The sequence below is a fragment of the Elephas maximus genome, chromosome 5 (genome assembly GCF_024166365.1).
Source record: "Elephas maximus indicus isolate mEleMax1 chromosome 5, mEleMax1 primary haplotype, whole genome shotgun sequence".
Lineage (NCBI taxonomy): Eukaryota > Metazoa > Chordata > Mammalia > Proboscidea > Elephantidae > Elephas > Elephas maximus.
Window position 1 is genome coordinate 25,340,161 of NC_064823.1, and position 24,214 is coordinate 25,364,374.

Here is a 24,214-nt window from a genome sequence, read left to right on the forward strand (position 1 = left end):
GCAGGAGGCATGCTCTGAGGGAAAGAGCTAGGAAAGCAGGGCAAAGGGAAAGGGCTGGAGCCAAGACTGCGTCTCTTGTCTCCCTGGAAACCGCCCTACCTTGGTCCCCTGGACCGTGTCCTGCGTTCCTCACCGCCTCTGATTGGAGCAGGTTAAGGTAGTAGGCGGGCTGTGGGCGCGTGGGCGGGGCGTATTTTCGTCCAGGGACTACTCACGTGAACGTACTGACGTCACGACCGACGCTGCTGCCCCGACGCCCTACCCCTGCATCCCCCGCCGGAGGCCGCGGTACGTGGGCTTGCACCTCAGAGGGGGACGCGGGCGGCCTTCGTCGCCGGGTCCGAGGCCTGAGGGCCCGCAGCGCCTGTCTTTCCTGTTCTGGCCCGGCGCTGCCCGGCGCGTCAGTGCAGCCGTCATGGATCTGAATTTAAACCGAGCAGATTATTTACAGGTAAATCCGAGGGGGTGGGGCAAGCGCCGCGCTGGCTGAGCTTCGCGCCCTGAGAGGATTCGTTCTTCCACAGACCTCTGTCCGGGTCTCCCGGTGCGGACGCGGGCTGGGCGCGAAAGAGCCCGGCCGGGCACCGCCCTCCCGGCGACCCTCTCGCGGGGAGCGGGCAGGTCCGGCTGGTGGGTGACGGTCCGCTGGGACTTGGAAAGAAGTGACACACGCCCCCGCGGACCTGGCGCCTGCTGAGGGTGCTCTCCCCGGATTTCGCTTTAGGGCCCTTTTCCTCCGCCTTCCCGGCTGCGGCTCCCTGTGGGCCTGAAGCTCCCTGATCTGTCTCTACCCCGCACCTTCTCCCGAGCGCCAGACCCATGGTCCCAACTTTGAGCCGGACAGCACCAGGCAGATCATAAGAAAAGCAGTGGCAACCCATTAGTGATCATCTAGTTCATTCTAAGAGTTTTACGTAAATATTTAGTCCTCATAAAAGATTCTGCAAAGTGGATAGTCTTAACAGATGAGGATCCAGGGGCTTAGAGAAGGTAAGCAGTTTGCTTAATACCAGAAATGATGGAGAGTCTCTATTTGAAACAAAGTCTTGGATTCCACAGTTTTTCTTTCTCTTACACCACATTTTCTCTCAGGATTTCTTTCAGCCTCCTCGAAATAGATCTAAGACTGAATTCGTTATCTGTCTCTCCCATCTCCTCTATTTAGATTAATAGTACAAATGGTTGCCCAGTCAGTTTCCCTCAAGCTAGAAATTTGGGAGTCATGCTAGGTACTCTCACCTTAATCTCTTACACGTTGAACTGGCCACCATATCTTGCTGCTTTTATGTTCTAAATGTTTCTTCAATCTGTCCCATTCCCCCCATGGCCATTACCCCAGTTCAGATTGTCATCTTCTCTGGCTTGGATAATTGAAATAACCTCCTAACTGGGCTCCTGGCCTGCAGTTTCACCTACCTTCAGTCCATTCTTCGCATTACTTGCTAGACTGGTATTCCAAAAATACAAATCTAAAGAGATTATTACCTTAAATGTTAATACTACACCCCAGAATGCAGAATAAAATCATAGATCTGTATTACATGTAAGTTCTTTCATAGTTCTTTCCTAATCTTTTTTTTCTCCAGCTTCTCTCTCAATAGCCCTATACTTCTCATCTAAGTATATACCACTAGTGACAGTTCCCTGCTGAACAAGCCATGGTGTTTTCATCCTCCCTACCTTACGTAAAATAATCTTTACCATTAGTTAGATTGGATGTTATCAAGTCATCAGCATGTCTGGTACTTTAGCAAAATTTTTCTGTTTCGTTTTTAATAAAGCTAATCTATTTCCAAAGATTTTTAATCACTTAAAAAAACTCTTTAACAAGTAGTATGAATTTATAAAAAAGGCTTCTAGAAGTATTGTTTTGTGAAGCACCTTACCAGTAATGCCACATAATTATTTTTGGCTTGACAACTCTCTGGATATATTTTGCTATTTTTGGTTATTTTCCTATATTCTCTCTTTTGTGACATAATTCATTAGAATATAAGTTTGTCATTGATAATAATAGTTACATCATTAATTGCAGTTTAAAAAAAAGACTCACTGTGATATGAAACTGGTGATTCTTTTACATCTGATGTAATAACTTCAAATTGCAGTGCATAAGAGAACATTTAGCAAATGCTGGTGTGTTTTCTTAGGTAGGAGTGACCGCTCAGAAGACTATGAAGCTACTTCCTGCCTCAAAACATAGAGCTACACAAAAGGTACTGTATGGATAATGTTTTACAGAGAAAGATTTATATTTCCTTCATCATTGTTAAGTTGCTTTTTTAAAAATGCTAATAGTAAATTGGAACTGAATTTCTTGTTATTTGAACAGAGGTCAGAATACCAAGGGTCATTTACACACAATAATTTTCTTGCACATTATAATTGCATTATGTGTAATTAGTAAATCATATTAGCAAACCAGTTAAAAACCATAATATAGTTTTTTCTGCTAATAATTTACTCTGTGTGTATCATATTGTGTATATGGAGAAGGAAATGTAAAATAGGATATAGACAAAATGATTTCTTTAAACTTTCTCATATCTCTAAGAGGAATTGAAACTTTAAGTAAATAATTACACACATTTGTGTTTAATAGTATCATTATTTTTATAGAAATACTTATCTTATGATTTCTGCAATTACAATTTCTTAGTATGGAGCCCTTGTGGCGCAGCCATTAAGAGCTCAGCTACTAACCAAAAGGTCAGCAGTTCGAATCCACCAGCTACTCCTTGGATACCCTATGGGGCAGCTCTACTCTGTCCTGTAGAGTTGCTTTGAGTTGGAATTGAGTTGAAAGCACCGGGTTTGGTTTTGGGGGGGTTTTAGTAGGCTAATAGGATATTTTAATAGCTTCAAAGTGAGTACGGTATATATCAAGATACAGCAGTAGGTTTCTGATTGTCATTTATTGTATTCAGCCTATTAGATCAATGATTCACAAACTTCTGGGTCTCAGGATCCCTTTACACTCTTAAATTACTGATGATCTTAAAGAACTTTTGTTTATATAGATTATATCCATTAATACTTATATAAAAATTAAAACTGAGAATTGTTTAAAATACTAATTATTTTATTTGAAAATAATAAATCCATTGCATGTTTATATAATCATTTTTGTGAAAAGAAGGTATTTTCTAAAACAAAAAAAGAATTTAGCAGGAAGAAAGGCATTGCTTTATATTTTAATATAATGCCTGGTAGCAAAGACAGCCGAATGCTCATTTATTTTCTGTATTCAGTGTGTTGTGATACCTTGTTTTGGTTGAAGTGTATGAAGAAAATCTGGGTCATACAGATGTGTAGTTGATAAAAGGAAGCAGTATTTAAATACCTTGACCTACGATAGTTTCTTTAGGTGCCATGTGGAATCTGAAATCATGTTGATGAACTTTTCATACTCTGTTACATTAATATCCATTGGTCTGTCTCGCACTTTGAATCTTTTAAAAACCCTGCATGATTTTATTGCACCCTCGATGATTTGAGATTATTGGTTCATCAAGTTATACAGATCTTCCAAATATTGATACATTTCATTATGTTGTTGTTGTAGTTGTTATGTGCCATCAAGTCAATTCTGAGTCATGTTGTTGTTGGTAGGTGCCATCAAATCAGAATAGCAACCTTATAGGAGAGAGTAGAACCGCCCCATAGGGCTTCCAAGAGAGTGCCTGGTGGATTTGAACTACTGATCTTTTGGTTAGCAGCAGAGCTCTTAACCACTATGCCACCAGGGCTCCTTCCAACTCATAGGGACCCTGTGTGACAGAGTAGAACTGCCCCATAGGGTTTCCAGAACATGCTCAGGATTTCTCAAGCTGAAAGAACTGAAGAAAGAATTCAAGCCTCGAGTTGCAGTACTGAAGAATGCTACGGGGAAAATATTTATTGATGCAGGAAGCATCAAAAGAAGATGGAAAGAATGCACAAAACACTATACCAAAAAGAATTGGTCAATGTTCAACGTTTTCAAGAGGTAACATGATCAGGAACTAATGATATTGAAGGAAGAAGTCCAAGTTGCACTGAAGGCATTGGCGAAAAACAAGGCTCCAGGAATCGATGGAATACCAGTTGAGATGTTTCAACAAATGAATGCAGCACTGAAAGTACTCACTCGTCTATTCCAAGAAATTTGGAAGACAGCTACCTGGCCAACCAACTGGAAGAGATCTGTATTTATGCCTATTCCCAAGAAAGGTGGTCCAACCAAATGCAGAAATTATCAGACAATATCATTAATATCACACACAAGCAAAATTTTGCTGAAGATTATTCAAAAGTGGCTGCAGCAGTAAATCAACAGGGAGGTGCCAGAAATTCAAGCCGGATTTAAAAGAGGACATGGAACTAGCGATATCATTGCTAATGTCAGATGGATCCTGGCTGAAAGCAGAGAATACCAGAAAGATGTTTACCTGTGTTGTATTGACTATGATAAGGCATTCAACTCTGTGGATCATAACAAATTATGGATAACATTGCAGAGAATGGGAATTCCAGAACTTTCAATTGTGCTCATAAGGAATCTGTATGTGGATCAAGAGGCAGTTGTTCAAATAGAAGAAGGGGATGCTGTATGGTTTAAAATCAGGGAAGGTGCGTCAGGGTTGTATCCTTTCACCATACCTATTCAGTCTGTGTGCTGAACAAATAATCCAAGAAGCTGGACTATATGAAGGGCATCAGGATTGGAGGAAGACTCGTTAACAACCTGTGTTATGCAGATGATATGACCTTCCTTGCTGAAAGTGAAGAGGACTTGAAGCACTTACTGATGAAGATCAAAGACCACAGCCTTCAGTATGCATTACACCTCAACATAAAAAAAGCAAAAATCCTCACAACTGGATCAATAAGCAACATCATGATAAACGGAGAAAAGATTGATGTTGTCAAGGATTTCATTTTACTTAGATCCACAACCAACACCCATGGAAGCAGCAGTCAAGAAATCAAAAGACACATTGCATTGGGCAAATCTGCTGCAAAAGAGCTCTTTAAAATGTTGAAAAACAAAGATGTCACCTGGAGGACTAAGGTGCACCTGACCCAAGCCGTGGTGTTTTCAATTGCCTCATATGCATGGGAAAGCTGAACAAAGAATAAGGAAGACAGAAGAATTGACGCTTTTGCATTGTGGTGTTGGCAAGGAATATTGAACATACCGTGGACTGCCAAAAGAACGAACAAATCTGTCTTGGACGAAGTAAACCAGAGTGCTCCTTAGAAGCAAGGATGGCGAGACTGGGTCTTAAATACTTTGGACATATTGCCAGGAGGTATCAGTCCCTGGAGAATGACATCATACTTGGTAAAGTAGAGGGTCAGCCAAAAAGAGCAAGACCCTCAACAGGTTAGACTGACGCAGTGGCTGCAACAGTGGGCACAAGCAGAGCAACAATTGTGAGAATGGTGCAGGACCAGGCAGTGTTTCTTCCTGTTGTGCACAGGGCCGCTATGAGTCAGAACCGACTGGGCAGCACCTGACAACAACAACAATCTTTACAGAAACAGATTGCTACATCTTTTTCCTGAGGAGCTGCTAGTGCGTCGAACTACCGGCCTTTTGGTTAGCAGCCTAGTGATTAACCACTGTACCCCGCAGGGCTCCTTATTGATTTCACCAGAAAAATCAGTAAGTGTTGGGAAGCTGTCAGGCTCACAGTAGCAGATACAAATCTTCCAAAATACTGATTTTCACTTGAAATTTCAAGTGTTATCGATGGCAACAAATACTGTCAGTTTTTTCCTTCAAAGTGACAGGCTCACTTCCTTCAGTTTCAAGAAAATGCTGAATACCCAAGTGTTAATAACTATAGCTCTTAGTTGTTCTTTCAAGTTAAGGTGATGTTTCTTGAAAAAAAACAGGTAGTTCAACTCGTAATTCAGTTACACAGTGCTTTTCCTTGAGACTGTTTTGGTATGCAGCAGAAGTGCTTTTTGCATAGCTCCTATTTCATCATAGTAAGTACTAAAAAGACAAGTACTCATGGGTCGGAGTTTAATAAAATTAATATGTTTTACTGCTTCCACAAGGGTATTCTTATGTGAAACTGGCATTTTTTCTTTTTTTTAGCTATCAAATGGTGATGAAAAATGCAGTGACCACTGGTACAGTTTGGTGTCATTGTTTTGACTCTTATCAGTCATCAACAATTCTTTACCCACCATTGCTTTTTTGCAGGAGCCCTGGTGGCACCGTGGTTAAGCACAAAGCTGCTAATCAAAGGATCAGCTGTTCTAACCCACCAGCCAGTCTGTGGGAGAAAGATGTGGCGGTCTGCTCCCATAAAGATTACAGCCTTGGAAACCTTCTGGTGTAGTTCTGCCCTTCCTGTAGAGTCACCATGAGTTGGAATTGACTCAGTGGCAACAGATTTGGTTTTTATTTTTGGCTTATTGCTCTTGCACCATCAGTGCAGACATCAACCTAATGAAGACAAAGACTTAATATTATTTAAAAATAGTTTCGACCTTGCAGACCCCCTAAAACAGTCTTGGTGGCCCTGTGAGTCCTGGGACCACACTTTGAGAATCTCTGTAATAAATTTTAGGTATGTAAATTATGGAAGTGGTTTATTGTCAGAAATTCAAAACTTTGAACATTATATGTATTTTCATCTCAAGTCTCTGCCAATACCAAAGATCCCCTGAAAATACGTACATAATTATTTGTGAATGTGCATTGCTCTGGGGAGGGAGTCTGTAGCTTTCATCATATACTAAAAAAGGTTTTGATCCCTTCAGAAAGTTAAGAAATCACCGCCTGATGAACATGTCCTGTGAAATAATCAATGTTTTGATATTCGAGACTTGTTTTATATCCTAATGCATTGTCAGTTTTCTAATGTTCTTGTGTGCTCAAAAAGAACATTTATAATTCTTAGGGTGGGTGTTTATACACACACGTACACATATATACTTATGTGCACATATATATTAGATCAGAGGTAATTGTTTTTCTAATTTATATCTTTATCCTTTGTCTACTTGATCATCAGTTTTTGAAAAAAAAAAAAGTGTTGACATCTACTTCTATATTTATTTCTGTAGGGTTGCCATGAGAAATAAATATAGAGGTACATATTCCAAAAAAATAAGAAAGGCAAACCCATGGCCACTGAGTTGATTCTGACTCATAGTGACCCTATATGATAGAGTAGAACTGCCCCATAGGGTTTCCAAGGAGCAGCTGGTGGTAAATTGTCAACCTTTTGGTTAGTAACTGAGTTCTTAACCACTGCGCCACCAGGGCTCCAATCCAACTCTTTTTCAGAAATTGATAATCAAGTAGAAAAAAGGTAAGTGTGTAAATTAGAAAAACAATTATCTTTGATCTAATATATATATTATTTTTTTATATACACGTATACATGTATATGTGTGTCTGTACATGTGTGTGTATAAACGCCCATCCCAAGAATTATAGTATAAATGTTCTTTTCAAGCACACAAGAACATTAGAGAATTGACTATGCATTAAGACATAAAACAAGTCTCAAATATTTAAAAAAAAAAATTTAATATTTCACAGGACATGTGCTTTGGCCATAGATCTCTTAACTTTCTGGAGGAATCTCAAACCCTTTTGAGTATTTGATGAAAGCCATGAATTGCAATTAACTCAACAGCAATGCATTTTGAGTTTTTTATTATTTATTTCAAAGTAACTTACTGGCCACGTGTTAATTGTGGAAGTGAGGTGATAGATACATTGATATCCATTATAATAACCTCTCCACTTTTGAATATATTTGAAATTTTTCATTAAAACATTTAAAAAAAATACCAAATAGGTCGGCCATAACTTTATTTGATAATCTGTTTTGAAAGTAATCTTAGGATGTTCTCATGCTCCAGTTAAGAAAAAAAAAAATTACCTCCCTGCAGTTTCTGTCCATATTCTTTTGTTTGTATTGAGGAACAGAATATATGGTCAACAGTTTCCATAACAACTCTCTTCTCTTTTGTTCCTTCTAATTCTTTGGAGGATTTCTTTTTGAGGTGAACGGGACCTTTTCGAGATGATCTGGTCTCTACTTTTAAAGTCGTAGTTTATGTATTGACAATCTTATTTTTTCCATATACAATTAATAGAACACAATAAGAATAATTTTATATCTCTTCAATCTATTACAGGTGGTTATTGGAGATCAGGATGGGGTAGTTATGTGTTTTGGGGTGAAGAAGGGAGAAGCAGTGGTAAGTATCAGGTTTTTTCCAAGAAGAAAAAAACTTTTCTGAAGGAGAAATATACTACTTATTGAACAATCTTAGGTTAACAATTTCCAAAATATATACAATGGAAAGTGGGTCTTGAGGGAAGTAGTTATATGAGGCAGCATGCAGCACAAAAGTCATGTGTAGTGAGTTGGAAAACACCTTTGGCAGCCTGTAGTGGTGTATCAGTTTTCTGTGCTGTGTAACAAATGACCGCAAACTTAGAGGTTTAAAACAACACACATTTATTACCTCACAGTTTCAGTGGGTCAGGAGTCCTGGCGCTGATTAGCTTTGCCCTCTGGTCAAGATGTCACATGCAGCAGCGTCTCTGTTGGCTGGGCTGTGCTCATTTCTGGAGCTTGAGGTCCTGTTCCAAGCTTCTGTGGTTGACAGAATTTACTTCCTTGCCATTGTAGGACTGATGTCCCTTTTTTCTTGCTGTCTGTCAGCAGGGGCATCTTAGCTCCCTGAGCCACGTGCAATTTCCTTGCCGTATAACCTTCTTACGGGCCCTCTGACAGCATGGTAACTTATTTCTTCGAAGACAACAGGGAAATCTCGCTCTCTGGTCTGCTAAAGTGGAATTTTATATAACGAAATCCCAGAAGTGACTGTCCCATCATTTGCCACATAATGTAACCTAATCAAGATAGTGACTATCCCATCATATTCACTGGGTGGGTGTGAGATGTGAACGCTGATATTAATTGTATATAATACACATGTTACAAAAGAATGAAGAGACTGAAAACTACCTGAAACCCAGTGTTCCCATCTTAACATTGATTCATATATCCTTCCAAATATTTTATTCTATGTGTATAAAGTCATTTGTGTAGGGGGAGTGAGAGGAAGAGAGAGAAGCTGGTGCTGATACTAAAATGTAAAATAACCAAGAAGAAATTGATGATGAGAGTGTTCTTTCCAATTAAGTAAAGAGAGATGATTTTAGGTATTAAGTTATACATTTACATTTTACATAAAGTCTGTAGTCTTTTATTTATCCTACTAAAATTTATAAAAATTGTAAATAAAGCAGGAGAGATTAGTTTTAAAAAGATAATTAAAATGTACATTGGACCTGTTAGAAACTTTGCTAATTGGACTTTCCTGTAGATAGGAGTATTATTTAAACCAGTGCTTCTCAAACCTTAGTGTGTATTGAAACCACCTGGGGAATAAAATGCAGCTTTATTCAGAAGGTTTGGAGTGGGGTCTGAGATTGTGCATTTTTAATAAGTTACCTGATGCCCATGCTGCTGCTTAGTAAACCATATTTTGAGTTGCAAGGGTTTAGAATTTAATGATATTATTGAAATATGCGTAAGAATAAATATTCCAAAGGTTGAAGATATTTGGCAAAAATATCAAACCATTCACTAAAATAGATTTTTAATCTAGAAGTGTTCCCACATAATGGAACTATAACATTTTGTAAGTTTAAAATCATAGCCTCTTTTATGGTAAAAGGAAATGCTTACAGTAAAACAATTTGTATACCTAATAACTTTTTCCCTAATTATTTTTGCAGGCAGTGTTTAAGACTTTACCAGGACAGAAGATCGCAAGGCTGGAGCTTGGAGGGGTTCTTAACACGCCTCAGGAGAAAATTTTTATTGCGGCAGGATCTGAGATTAGAGGCTTCACGAAGAGAGGAAAACAGTTCCTCTCTTTTGAAACAAACCTCACTGAGAGCATTAAAGCTATGTATGTTTATTGTTTTCCTTTTATCCATTTACAATATTTTGGATAGATGTAAAGGAGCCCTGGTGGCACAGTGGTTAAGTGCTGGGCTGCTAACTGAAAGGTCAGTGGTTTGAACCCACCAGTGGCTGCGCAAAAGAAAGATGTGGCAGTCTGCTCCCGTAAAGATTACAGCCTTGGAAACGCTGTGGGGCGGTTCTTCTCTGTCCTATAGGGTAGCTAATTAGTCGAATCAGCTTGAAGGCAACAGGTATGGGACAGATGTAGGACATTTGATGAAGCATCATATCTTAAAAGATTTTCTGGGAAATACAGCTGACTAAAGGGAGCCTTAATGGCACAGTGGTTAAGACCTGGGCTGCTAACCAAAAGGTCAGCAGTTCAGGTCCACCAGCCACTCCTCAGAAACCCTACGGGGCAGTTCTACCCCGTCCTATAGGGTCACTATGAATCGGAATCAACTTGAGGGCGTATAACAACAACAACAAAAGGTACTTTAAGAAGCCCTGGTGGCAAAGTGGTTAAAGTGCTCAGCTGCCAACTGAAAGGTCAGCAGTTTGAACCCACCAGCCACTCCATAGGGAAAAGACATGACAGCCTGCTTCTGTAAAGATTACAGCCTTGGAAACCCAATGGGGCAGTTCTACTCTGTCCTGTAGGGTTGCCGTGAGATGGAGTCAACTCAGCGGCAGTGGGTTTAAAGGTACTTTATTAATCAGAAATTATATTTGAAATCAATCCAAAACTGGTTGTTTGAAATGCAGTTTTCCTTTTAAGACCTTTATAATATGTACACATTCATTTTTGACTTCTTGATTCAGTCACGATTCATGATCAAGGCAAAGAGGAAAAAGTGAAAGAAATCTCTTAGGTTTCTCTTTCTTAGCTGTCTCTGGTAGTTCTGGTTTGTAGCCAGCATCATTTTGTTAAAAGTCTGGCTGTCAATGCTCATGACTGCTAAGAGGGTATAATTTCGGGTGAATCAGGTAAGGCTCTTAAGTGAAAAACAGTCTCCTTAAAAGCCTCTCAGTATGTGAAATTTTGCAACTAAAATTTTAGTTTTTGAATTGTGGAGGGATAGACAAGTCTTTAAAGTTCATCTAATTCCACTGTTTCTCAAACCTTTTAATTATGAGAATCCCTTGAGAAATTTAAAGACAAAAGCAACAAATAAACAAAAAACAGATCCCTTGCCTTACCTCCTACCTGCTAAATCAGAATAACCAAGAATGGGTTTAACAAAAAAGTTCCTTCTTTGTTGTGGCTGATGCTGACACAGCCTGGTTGTCAAAGCAGCCAGACCTGAGTTAGGGAACTCTTGTGAGTTAGTGCAGAGTTCTGTATAATGCACAGCTGTCCAAACATCTGCAGAGTGACACGGATGAGCTATAAAACGTTGACTTGATTAAATTAGATAAGAATTTAACAGTAGAAGTGGAAGTCATTTCAGTGATTCGACAGAAATGTAACACCTTAAATGCTTTTGTAGATAGGGGTGGCCAGTGATGATTGTGAAATAACTAAAAGCAAAGTTGGTTTCAGATTCGAAGCTGTAATATATTTATCAGTTTTTTAAGTGCTTTTACTGGGGTGGCAGAGGTGGGATGGAAAGATGTTTTATTAAATTTTTTAATGTTTATTATCTGAATCCCCACAATTACAAGATTGCCAAGGCTGTAACATGAAACCATTCAATAAGGAACTGACTGCTTTAAAAATTGGTCGCCATTTGCATATCCTTTCCTTTCTAATGATGCTATCTAACCCTCCTCTTTTCAACAAAATTGTTTGCCAAATGGTATGTCTGTTAATATAATGCAAATAAAATGCAGATTGATTCAAAATGAAAATCTTAAAAAAGATGTATGATTTCATGATGTTGATACAAATGATTTTAATAGGACTGTTGAAATCATATGCAGAGCCACAAAGTGAGGCCACTTAAACGATAATTGAAGAGAAAAATCAGTGAGAATCACCATAGAGTAAGCTCTTCAGAAAATAATTTTAGCATTAGAAAATTTCTAGAGAGACCTCAGAGGTAGAGAAATTGGGGAAGAGTTCAAATAAAATGGTCTGCTTTGTCATCATGTGGTGAAAGCAATCTAGAAGTGAAAGATGTATTACACTGGTATGTAATTTTTATCAGTTTCCCCCAAATGAAAACTTGATTCAGTCTAAGGATTAGAACGTAGTTGTGATCATTGCCTAAATTTTGAATTTGAAGTGAACTTATTTTTATCTGTTTTTCAAGATAAAACTCTAATCAAACTTTTTTTTTGGGGGGGGGCTGCTAATCATTTAAAGTAGATAAATAGCCCTTCCCAGGCAATTTAGTGTGGTAGTAATTTTTTTTTAGTAAGGAAGGTAACTCGAGAACTAAACTACCTGAGTTGCAGTTCACTCCCCTACTTACTAGTTTTGTGCCATTGGGCAAGTTACTTAACATTTTATTATTTACCTGTAAAAAGGGATATAATGGTCCCTAGCTAATAAGGTTGTTATTATTGTTAGTATGATGAGTAAATGAGCTAAATCATTTACCTTGAAGTCAGTTAGGACAGTGATTGGCACATAGTATACAAATTGTCTTCAAATATAGAAAATTAAATGATCATCTGTATTCTTATTTTAAGTTTTTCTGAACTCAGTTTTTATTGAGGAGTCTGAGGATGATTTAAGATGCCCCATTTTCACCTTTCACAGTCAAAACAGCATTATATTGAAAGTGCTAGAAATTAAGTGGGGGAAATTAAAAAATTCTGTGCTCTCAGTTTGTGATAGAATGATAGTAAACTTTATACATAAACTTGTTTTTATCTCTGAAAAAATTCAGGAGGCTAGCTCTGCTTATTTTATATATATAAAAAAAACCACTGCCATTGATACATAAAAAAAACTAATTTTTTTTTTTTAGATACCTTAAATTACTGTTTTAATGTTTTCAGGCACATATCTGGCTCAGACCTCTTTCTCAGTGCTAGTTACATCTATAACCATTATTGTGACTGCAAAGACCAACATTATTACCTTTCTGGGGACAAAATCAATGACATCATCTGCCTTCCAGTGGAAAGATTACCTCGTATTACACCGGTATTGGCCTGCCAGGATAGAGTGCTCAGAGTTTTGCAGGTTACTGTTATTTGCATTTTCATAATTTCATATAATTTGGGTAAATGGATATTGATGAACAATGTATACTTGAGATAAACAGTCTTAGTGATTAATACTACTTTAATTGCCCTACATAAAATTATATCTGGACATGAAAGAATTTTTTTAACTGATAAAATGATTTTTATTTTTGTACTTGAGGCAAATGTGTTCCAATTTTTGGCAAGTTTTTGGAGAGGCATATACAGAAGAAAAAGGACACCTTTTTTTTTTCTCGTTCATAGTTTCTGAACTAGTATTATCAGATGGAGTACCTACCTTCTCTCCAGAGGCCCTCCCCTGTCCAGCTTTTCTTTTGTTGTCTGCTTCCTTCATCATTCCCCTCCCTCAATCAAATTGAAAGAGGAAATTGGCTTGGGGACAGAGTTTTAGGCTTTAATAAGGAATAGTTGAGATCAGGATTATAAATTTGAATTTTCTAGTGTTATGACAGTGTGTGGAACAAAGTAGGCACTCAGTAAATATTTGTTGGACAAATAAGAGTGATAGAAGAGAATAACAATATTTTGGTGTCCTTATATTTCTGTTAAAAACCATGATTGGCTAAAGCAACAGCTTAGGTTATTTTTAATAGTAGGAATTATAATTACTACCACCTCTTCTTGAAAGTGACTTTTAATAAAATGGGCGCACACACACACACATATAAAAAAAACCAAAAAACCCAGTGCCGTTGAGTCGATTCCGACTCAACATGTACCAGGACCATTAAAATAGAATTTAAAGGTAAATAACATGTAACAGGTAGATTAACTGAATCAGAAACTTAGGTAATTGCTGCAGTTCAACAAAACGTTTAGCTCTGAGGTCATGTCACCACAGGCTGTCTCCATCTTTGGAATTTATACCTGTAATGTAAGTTAAAGGAGACTTGGTGGTGCAATGGCTAAGTGCTCGGCTGCTAACTTAAAGGTTGTTCCAGTAAAAATCACAGCCTAGAAAACCCTATGGAGCAGTTCTGCCCTGTCATGTGGGGTTGCTCTGAATTGAAATTGACTCAAAAGCATCTAACAACAGTACAGTAATGTAAGTTAATATTCACAGCCTAGTTTTCCAGTAGTTTTATTTTGGATGTTCTTAAATGTACTATAGTAGAATATAGATGTTACTTATGTTTTCAGGCACATATCTGGGTCAGACCTCTATCGCAGTGCAAGCTACATCTATAACCATTACTGGGACTGTAATAAAATGGTACTCTTTTTCAGTTTTAAAATACTTGTTCTCCCTCAGGGATCTGACCTTACATATGAAGTTGAAGTTCCTGGACCACCTACTGTCTTAGCATTACACAATGGAAATGGCGGTAATTAGGATTTTATTTTTTAACAATCACATAAGGGAGCACTTTATGTTACTTAAGTCCGGGTATTTTAGATTCTTAATAACTGTGTTTATGAAAAATATTAAGTGAAAATGGGAAAATGTAGATAGAAAGAAAATGAATTGGAATTGAGACACTTGTGTTCTGGTATCTTGCCAGTAACTAACAGTAATGGGTTATTGAACTCCAGTTTTCAGTTTCTTTATCTTAAAATCAGATGGCTGGGGAGGGTCTTGTCCCTTGTGTCTGTAAACATCTGTAAATATGTAGCCATCCTCCCAAATTTTGTTTCCCATCTTTTTATCATATGAAAATATTTTAATTTTTAAAAAGGTATTATGAGTATGTGGAATAAATATATTGACTTTAATTATAACTTAGGTGACTCTGGAGAAGACCTTGTATTTGGAACATCAGATGGAAAACTTGGGCTTATTCAGATCACTACATCCAATCCAGTACATAAGTGGGAAATTCAAAATGAGAAAAAGAGGGGAGGTAGGTTTTTGATGTGGTTCAGATTAGGAAATGTCAGTGACTACTGAGTAAAATATTCCAGATTATGTAATTAATACTTTCTTATATATACTGTATAATAGACTTTAGCGATTCACAGAGCCTCCTCAGATTTATCTGCTGTTTGTTTTTCAGGTTTATCAGCATAATTATTCAGTTTGGGATGTTGTTTTTAGTTGCCGTCCAGTCGACTCCGACTCATAGCCACCCTATGCACAACAGAACAAAACACTTCCTGGTCCTGCACAACCCTTACAGTCGTTGTTATGCATGAGCCAATTGTTGCAGACACTGTGTCAGTCCACCTTGTTGAGGGTCTTCCTCTTTTCTGCTGACCCTGTACTCTGCCAAGCATGATGTTCTTCTCCAGGGACTGATCCCTCTTGACAACATGTCCAAAGTATGTAAGACGCAGTCTCTCCATCCTTGCTTCTAAGGAGTGTTCTGGTTGTACTTCTTCCAAGACAGATTTGTTTGTTCTTTTGGCAGTCCATGGTATATTCAATATTCTTCTCCAACACCACAATTCAAAGGCATCAATTCTTCTGCCTTCCTATACATTTTCCAGGTTTTGTATGCATATGAAGCGACTGAAAACATCATGGCTTGGGTCAGGAGCACCTTAGTCCTCATGGGGACATCTTTGCTTTTCAACACTTTAAAGAGGTCCTTTGCGTCAGATTTGCCTAATGCAGTGCATCTTTTGATTTCTTGACTATTGCTTCCATGGCTGTTGATTGTGGGTCCAAGTAAAATGAAATCCTTGACAACTTCAGTTCTTTTCTCCGTTTATCATGATGTTGCTCATTGGTCCAGTTGTGAGGATTTTTGTTGTCTTTATGTTGAGGTGCAATCCATACTGAAGGCTGGGGTCTTTGATCTTCATTACTAAGTGCTTCAAGTCCTCTTCACTTTCAGCAAGCCCGGTTGTGTCATCTGCATAACGCAGGTTGTTAATGAGTCTTCCTCCAATCTTGATGCCCCGTTCTTCTTCATATAGTCCAGCTTCTTGGGTTATTTGTTCAGCATACAGATTAAATAGGTATGGTGACAGAATAAAACCCTGCCGCACACCTTTCCTGACTTTAAACCACACAGTATCCTCTTGTTCTGTCCGAACAACTGCCTCTTGATCTATGTAGAGGTTCCTCATGAGCCCAATTAAGTGTTCTGGAATTCCCATTCTTTGCAGTGTTATCCATAATTTGTTACAATCTACACAGTGGAATGCCTTTGCATACTCAATAAAACAGAGGTAAACATCCTTCTGGTATTCTCTGCTTTCAGCCAGGATCCATCTGACATCAGCAATGATATCCCTGGTTCCACGTCCTCTTCTGAAACCGGCCTGAATTTTTGGCAGTTTCCTGTTAATATACTGTTGCAGCCACTTTTGAATGATCCTCAGCAAAAGCTTGCTTGCATGTGATATTAATGATATTGTTCTATAATTTCTGCATTCGGTTGGATCACTTTTCTTGGGAATAGGCATAAATATGGATCTCTTCCAGTCAGTTGGCCAGGAAGCTGTCTTCCGTATTTCTTGGCATAGACGAGTGAGCACCTCCAGCGCTGCATCCATTTGTTGAAACATCTCAGTTGATATTCCAGCGCTGCATCCATTTGTTGAAACATCTCAGTTGATATTCCATCAGTTCCTGGAGCCTTGCTTCTCGCCAGTGCCTTCAAAGCAGCTTGGACTTCTTCCTTCAGTACCATCGGTTCCTAATCATATGCCACCTCTTGAAATGGTTGAACTTCAACCAATTCTTTTTGGTATAATGACTGTGTATTCCTTCCATCTTCTTTTGGTGCTTCCTGCATCATTTAATATTTTCCCCAAAGAATTCTTCACTATTGCAACTCGAGGCTTGAATTTTTTCTTTAGTTCTTTCAGCTTGAGAAACACCGAGTGTGTTCTTCCCTTTTGGTTTTGTATCTTCAGCTCTTTCCACATGTCACTGTAATACTTTGTCTTCTCAAGCCACCCTTTGAAATCTTGTTTAGTTCTTTTACTTCATCATTTCTTCCTTTTGCTTTAGCTGCCCGACATTCAGGAGCAAGTTTGAGACAGATAGGTTTTTGTGGGCTAATATCCATCTATGACATTGTTCTATGCTAAAATCCATTTTTAATTGGCTAGGCTAGGGAATTAATTATAATCTGGGAGTATTTGGTGTGAAGCAAGGAAGAAGTGCAGTGGGCGAGGAGCATTCCTGTCTTCCAGTGAATTTATACCTGATTTTTTTTGTGGTAGGTGATGAGATGGCTATATGTATATGATCTTTATTCATATATTCGTTCATTTCTTCAACAAATGCTTATTAGCGGAAACAGCGAATAAAGACACAAATATAAGTTACCTCTAGCTAATCATCTAAAGAAAATATAATAGGACAATGTATTACAGAGTGATGGTGGAAGGGGGAGGCTACTTTTAGGCTAGGTGGTCAAGGAAGGCCTCTTAGAAAAGGTGAAATTTGAGCTGAGGTCTGAGCAGTTAGCAGTGTAAAGATTTGGGGAAAAGAGTGTTTCAGGAACAGAAAAAAATAAGTGCAAAGGACTTCAGGCAAAAGTAAACATAACTTATTTGAGGGACAGTAGGAATTCATAGCAACAAGGAAGACCAGTGTGGCTAAATGCATCAGCATGGCATGTGATGAAGTTGGAGACATTGGGTAAGACTAAACTGTATAGGCCCTTGTAAGCCTTGGCAAAGAGTTTGAATTTTAATCTAAGTGCAGTGGGGAGTCATTGGAGAATTGTTGAGTGGGGGTATGACATAATCTAATTTACTGAAAACAAAGCAAAACACCGGGAGAATGAATTTTGGCCAGAATGTGTCAAAAGTGGAAGTATGGAACCCAGTGAGAAAAATACTGTTATAGTTATTATAGTTTTTCCTAGTCTGCGGTAGAGATACTGGTAGCCTGGACTAGGCTGATGGTAGCTGGAAGTGGGAAGAAGTAGACAATTTCAGTAAATAGTTTGGAAGCAGAGCTAATAGAATTTGCTAATGGATATGATATGGGAAATGAGGAAAAGAGAGGAATGAAACATGAAGCCTAGATTTTGTTCTGCCCAGCTGGAGGGGTACCGTGTGCTGAGAGAGGGGAAGACTGGGTAAGGAGCAGTGTTGAGAGGTTGCTGGGAAAGGGGGAATGGGCCATAGAAAGTTTGAGATGCTAGATAGATACCTAAGAGAAGAGGCTGAGTTAAGCATTTTGAATACATGAGTCTGAAGCTCTGGAGAGAGGCCAGAGCTGGAGAAATAAACTTGGGGGTCATGACCATATAGATTATACTTAAAAAAAAAAACACTTAAAGCCTTTGAAATGGATAAATATGGATGGAGAAGAGAAGGGCATCTGCTTATGCTCAAAAGTTTTTTTTTCCCATTATTTGATATGTACATTTTTTTCATTTTTACTTGGTATATACTTGAGTATAACTATTAGTTTTTCTAATAACATAACTTTTATTTTTTTAAAGGTATTTTGTGTATTGACAGCTTTGATATTATGGGTGATGGGGTTAAAGATTTACTTGTTGGGAGAGACGATGGAATGGTGGAAGTGTATAGTTTTGATAGTGCAAATGAACCTGTTCTACGATTTGATCAGGTAAGTTTGTTTTGAAAAGACTGTGCTTTAAATGAGTTTATTAATCCTCAAGTAATTATGGATATGCCTATGGTTTGGATTTCATTAAATGAAAATATATTAAAATCTTGTGTCTGGTTTAAAGTATTGCTATTTTAATGTTACCAAAATCTTCTCTTTTGTATCATCGACTACTCCTGTATTTGAATAATAGACTGTTGCCTTTAAGCTGAATAATATGTTTTTAAATATTACATATTTCTAAAGTGTCAAATATTTTGCCTTAGTTTTTGTAATGCATAGTAGACTTACCTTACAGGAGTAACATTTATATTTTTGGGTAACGTAAATGAGACTGTGGTGTTTTAAAGTAATATGGCGTCAGGAACAAACGTCACTTTGATAAGACAGTGTCAAAAATATCTTTAAGCAGGGAAATGGAGAGCAGCAGTTCAGTTCTAGCTACCCAGGGGTCAGCTGTATAAAAAACAATACTAGATAAAAGCAATTTTTAGTTCACAAGTTTTAAATCTAGTTAAGCTTATTTATCTCAAGGTGTAAAGTTACATAGAGAAGCATTTCAGTAAAAATCGAATCTTTGATTTTTATGAAATAGTGCTCTCCAACCCAGAGCTTCCCCATTCTGCCTCCTGCAGGAGATAAATTTCTTTACTATCATGGAGGCTGTTTAAAAAAAGAAAAGCCACAACTCAGCTCCAACTCTTTTCTTTCTTTGTCTGGATTTTTCTATTAATGGAACTTCTCCACAACTTTAACTGCATTTCAGCAAACACAAGTGTTTGAGTGCATTGACAAAGTATATAGGTTATGTTGGAGCCCTGGTGGCGCAGTAGTTAAGAGCTCAGCTGCTAACCAGAAGGTCAGCAGTTCAAATCCACTGGCCCCTCCTTGGAAACCCTGTGGGGCAGTTCTGCTCTGCCTTATAGGGTTGCCATGAGTTGGAACAGCAATGGGTTTGGGTTTTTTTGGTTATAGAGATAAGGAGTCCTGGTGGCACAAACGTTTAAGTGGCTGGGCTGCTAGCCAAAAGGTCAGTGGTTTGAACGCTCCAGCCACTCTGAGGGAGAAGGATGTGGCAGTCTGCTTCTATAAAGATTTATAGCTTTGGAAACCCTCTGGGGCGGTTCTGCTCTGTCCTGTAAGGGTTGCTATGAGTTGGGATCAACTCAATAGCAACAGATTTGTTTTGGGGGGTTAATATAGGAATAAAAACATACAATGAAGTTTATTTTATATATTCCTTGCACATTTGATAACCCTACTAATGATGAACAAGTAAAAAGTCATCTTGCTAATGACACAGGTGATAATTTAGATTTAAAAGGATATGTAATCCTCTGTTGATGATCTGCTTTTTCTCATCAGCCCTTGAGAAACTTTCCTATTTAGACGTCAAATCCTTTCTTTGACTTCTGTTCCAAACCCCAGTAATGACATAGCATTTCCCTCCTCTGCCAGGTCTGGCACTTAAAGTCCTACCTTCTCATTGTTTCTTCTGTTGTCTGATGGTAGAGATACTACTTTCAGGTTATGGTTGGGCTGTGAATACTTCATCTGGGATCCACAATGTCACTGTCTTTGTTGCTTTCTTTCCTGGAGAACACCAACACAGTATGGACCAGTAGTTGGTTGGCTAATCAGAAAAGTTACGGGCAAATCATAAAAAAAGAGTATATATACATACCTTAAACATCTGATTTTAACTTAAACTTATATATCCGTTTGTCAATGTTTTGAGGATTGACCAAGGTCTTTTTTGGTTGATCAGAAAAATAAAAGAGTTTCACACATATATTACATTATGATAAAATTATGTTGGGGAAGTGGAATGAAAAAGTACAAGGAGGAAAGAGAACAGTGTAAAATTTCCAACTGTTAAGAAGGATTTGTTTCTGTATTTTTTTAGGTTGATGATTTTGTGTATCAAATTGTCCTGGTATTTCGATTTACTGGATAGGATTAAAAGATGTGAGAATTTTAAGATGATAATATTTACACCTTTCCAGAAATTATATTTTTTTAACTATTTAAAATTGTGATGAAAAATTGGCAAGGCAACTTAAAAGTGTACAAGGAGATATGTAGTTTTTTTCAGAATTTACTTTAGCAGAAACATGAATAAAAAAGTTTGAAGACGTCTAGTGCATGTATGGAAACCCTGGTGGCATAGTGGCTAAGAGCTACAGCTGCTAAAGGAAAGTTTGGCAGTTCGAATCCACCAGGTACTCCTTGGAAACTCTATGGGGCAAGTTCTACTCTATCCTGTAGGGTCACTCTGAGTCGGAATCGACTTGAGGTAGTGGGTTTTGGTAGTGCATATAAGATCAACTGGAGTACTTGTTAAAAATGCAGATATTAGAGCCCATCTGTGAACCTAGCTTTATGCAAACTTATAATGAAACCTTTGCTACTTGACTCTCTGAGGTAATAGCCTCAGGAACCACTAGGATAGCCTGATTTGAGAATAGCTCAGAGGTTTGTCTCTTACGGGAAACGAAGAGAACTAGCATTTGTTGATTGCCAGGTGTCCATTAACTTCAACCTCTCCTTTAAAACCAGCCTTGCCTGATAAGAATTACTTAGCATTGTGTTCCAAACTGCTAGTCAAATCCCATGAGTGAGTTGCCAGAAGAATTTTTTTTTTAACGAAGTAGAGTGGATTGAAATAGAATGCAAAACACACCTTTTAAGTTATATACATTGTTGTGTATGCTCCTGTGTGAATGTATATATGTATAGTGGATTGCAATGTAACATTTATTGCCTGCTTTCAAAATAGTTTAAAAGTCACTGACCTACAGTTCTTTTTTAAAATATATTCCTAGTTGACCCATCCAAGTGATTATTGTCAGACAAGTTGGGTAGTATTGCTTTAAGAGACATAAACCCTGAACGATCTGAAAAACTTGGTTTCTCTTATAGTAGCAGATTTCCTAAAGATTCTATAAAGGCTATCATCTTCTTTATTCATCTGAAAACCTATTTGGAGAAAACACATGGGATGTGACCTCTGAAATTCAGAAAACAGACTAAACTTTTTAGAGCTTTGCTTATGTCATTTTTTAAAAACTTATTTTTCTTTATTTATATAAATAAACTACTTATTTGATGAGCATACTGTTAAGTGATACACACAAATATGCTGGAGTTACTATGAATGCTCTTTCCCCAACTTTAAAAATATTAGGATTATCTGAAGTTTAAGCAAGATTTATGTCTAATTTCAATGCAGACACATAATAAGCATTTATATGGAGCCCTGGTGGCACAGTGGTTAAGAGCTCAGCCACTAACCAAAAGGTTGGCAGTTCAAATCCACCAGCTGCTCCTTCGAAACCCTATGGGGCAGGAATAGACTCACAGCAATGGGCTTTTTTTTTTTAGTAGGTGCATATTGAATGTCTGGAGACAGGAAAATAAGTTTTGTAACTTGACATGTTATCTGTGGAATTTTTAGTTATTAATGAGTTTTTTTTTTTAATGAGGTACTTAATTTTAAATTTATTTTAGACCTTGTCTGAAAGCATCACATCTATCCAAGGTGGTTGTATAGGGAAAGATGGCTATGATGAAATCGTGGTATCCACATATTCAGGTAAGGTACATGGTAACAAGTAGTTGTGAGAAAGAATCAATAATAAAAAAAATGTAGATTTTATAAATTGTATTTGATGACTACTTTATAAAAAAGTGTTACTATTAAATCACTTTTACCTGAAGCATTACGATCTTCATTTAGTAAAGAATAAGAAGGCAAGAGTGGGCAGGTTGATTTGTAAGACAGTTAATATTTGAGTAATACTTTTTAAGAGCACTTGCCGTGTCTCTAGTGTCTTTGAAAATGAAATGAAATTCTTTCTTTTAAAGAGGAGTGTTTACTGAAATTAAGTTTATGTTTTGTACTGCGCATTTCTTATTAAAAAAACTTGCTTTTTGAGTAGGTCATTTTTGCAACCTCACAGTAGTCATGTGAGAGTTTAAATTTCCATGAAAATAATTTTTGAGAGGGAATTCTGATTTGCCAGTTATTTTTTAATTTGCTAGAATGTATTGACTTATTCCATACTTGAAAATGAAAACAGTAAATTAAAAAGTGAAAGGCTTCCTTAGACACATTATAGTATTTAAGGCAAAATACAGTAAGATCTGTGAAAGCCAGAACCTGTGTAAGGCAGAAACCTGTCAGAGAAGGAAAACTGAAGTATTTTCCACTGATAGAGAGTGATATAAAAGTGGTGACACCACACCCTGGCAAAGGCAGAAAACTTGCGAGACCTGGAAAAACAAGGCAGTCCCATCCATTTCTGGCTCTGACCAGTTTCACTGTATCACAAAATGCTTACTTGTCTTTATGGTTCAAATATTTTCCAGCTTTTTTTTTTTTTTTTTAAGAATGGTATATAAGTCCTTAGGATGTGTGAGGTTCATGCAGGTGGATAAAGGGGTACATGTCAGGGAGTTTCAGCTACACAGTGTATACTGTATCTCTTGGTAACATTGGCAACACTAAATGGTACATGATTGCAATTCATCTCTGCAGGCTGGGTCACAGGTCTGACAACGGAGCCTGTTCATAAGGAAAGTGGACCAGGAGAAGAACTAAAAATTAACCAGGAGATGCAGAATAAAATTTATTCTTTACGGTAACTTTGGGGTTTTTGTCCTCCCCTCCCCCCACCCCGCCACACACACCCCATTTCATGAAGTGAAGTGTTGTTATTGATTTATTACTTGTATATGCATTATATTTTACTGGAAGGAATGGTACAATTAATTAGCATATCACCTTTAAAATGAAAGTATATCACTATAAGAAAATTAGGTTAAAGGCAGATTAATATTTTGGAAATGGACTTTTTGTATGCTTTTTTCTGTTAATGACTTTCTTAGATTAAGGATTATATTTTTTTATTTGTTTAGCCTAGATAGTAGGAATGCATTTTTTTTTTCACGGACATCAGAAAGAAACCAACACAGATGGCTCTAGTCTTAATTCCAGTGTTCACTGTTCCTGTGGATTCTTTGGAACCTATAAATTTGGCTTCTAAGTTTTCTTACTGGAACTGAATACTGTTGACTACATCTGACACAGGGGTTGCTTGCATGACGTGGCCAGTTTCACAGGTCCTGGTACAGTTTCAGGTAAGGTACATGGTAACAGGTAGTTGTGAGAAAGAATCAATAATAAAAAAGTGTAGATTTTATAAATTGTATTCGATGACTACTTTATAAAAAAGTGTTACTATTAAATCACTTTTACCTGAAGCATTACAATCTTCATTTAGTAAAGAATAAGAAGGCAAGAGTGGGCAGTTGATTTGTAAGACACATGAGCTGCTGAAACTTTTAATGCTTGCTTTCTCCACTTTGATGTTTCCTAATTTTTCGGGGGTAGGAGGCATTAATCTTTTTTGGTGGTAGTTGAGGGCTATAGAAGTTTTCAAGGCAGCAAAATATCAGATGTACTAGCCAAGACAATTCACCAAAGCCACCAGGAAAGCAAGCTCTAAACTTAAGTAGTAAGGATACTAGATTCATTCAGGTATATCCTAGCCCACGCAACAAGGATACCAAATAGGTCTAGTGACTACCATGTTACTTCCTCAATACGATACCTCTTATTTAACCAAGT

The 24,214-nt window shown here is 37.7% G+C and overlaps 1 protein-coding gene across 2 annotated transcripts in view; it reads left to right on the plus strand.

Moving 5' to 3' along the window:
* The first annotated feature begins 253 nt into the window (after positions 1 to 253).
* The window catches only part of BBS7 (Bardet-Biedl syndrome 7), a 47,213-nt gene continuing 23,252 nt past the window's right edge, over positions 254 to 24,214 (plus strand). For both annotated transcript variants that reach the window (XM_049885399.1, XM_049885398.1), the window contains exons 1-10: positions 254 to 451; positions 2,151 to 2,216; positions 8,155 to 8,217; positions 9,770 to 9,945; positions 12,891 to 13,077; positions 14,353 to 14,425; positions 14,825 to 14,941; positions 18,452 to 18,582; positions 22,093 to 22,177; positions 23,123 to 23,225. In XM_049885399.1, the coding sequence (XP_049741356.1) occupies positions 416 to 451; positions 2,151 to 2,216; positions 8,155 to 8,217; positions 9,770 to 9,945; positions 12,891 to 13,077; positions 14,353 to 14,425; positions 14,825 to 14,941; positions 18,452 to 18,582; positions 22,093 to 22,177; positions 23,123 to 23,225 (1,037 nt within the window). In that variant the 5' untranslated portion in view covers positions 254 to 415. The remainder of the gene's footprint in view (positions 452 to 2,150; positions 2,217 to 8,154; positions 8,218 to 9,769; positions 9,946 to 12,890; positions 13,078 to 14,352; positions 14,426 to 14,824; positions 14,942 to 18,451; positions 18,583 to 22,092; positions 22,178 to 23,122; positions 23,226 to 24,214) is intronic.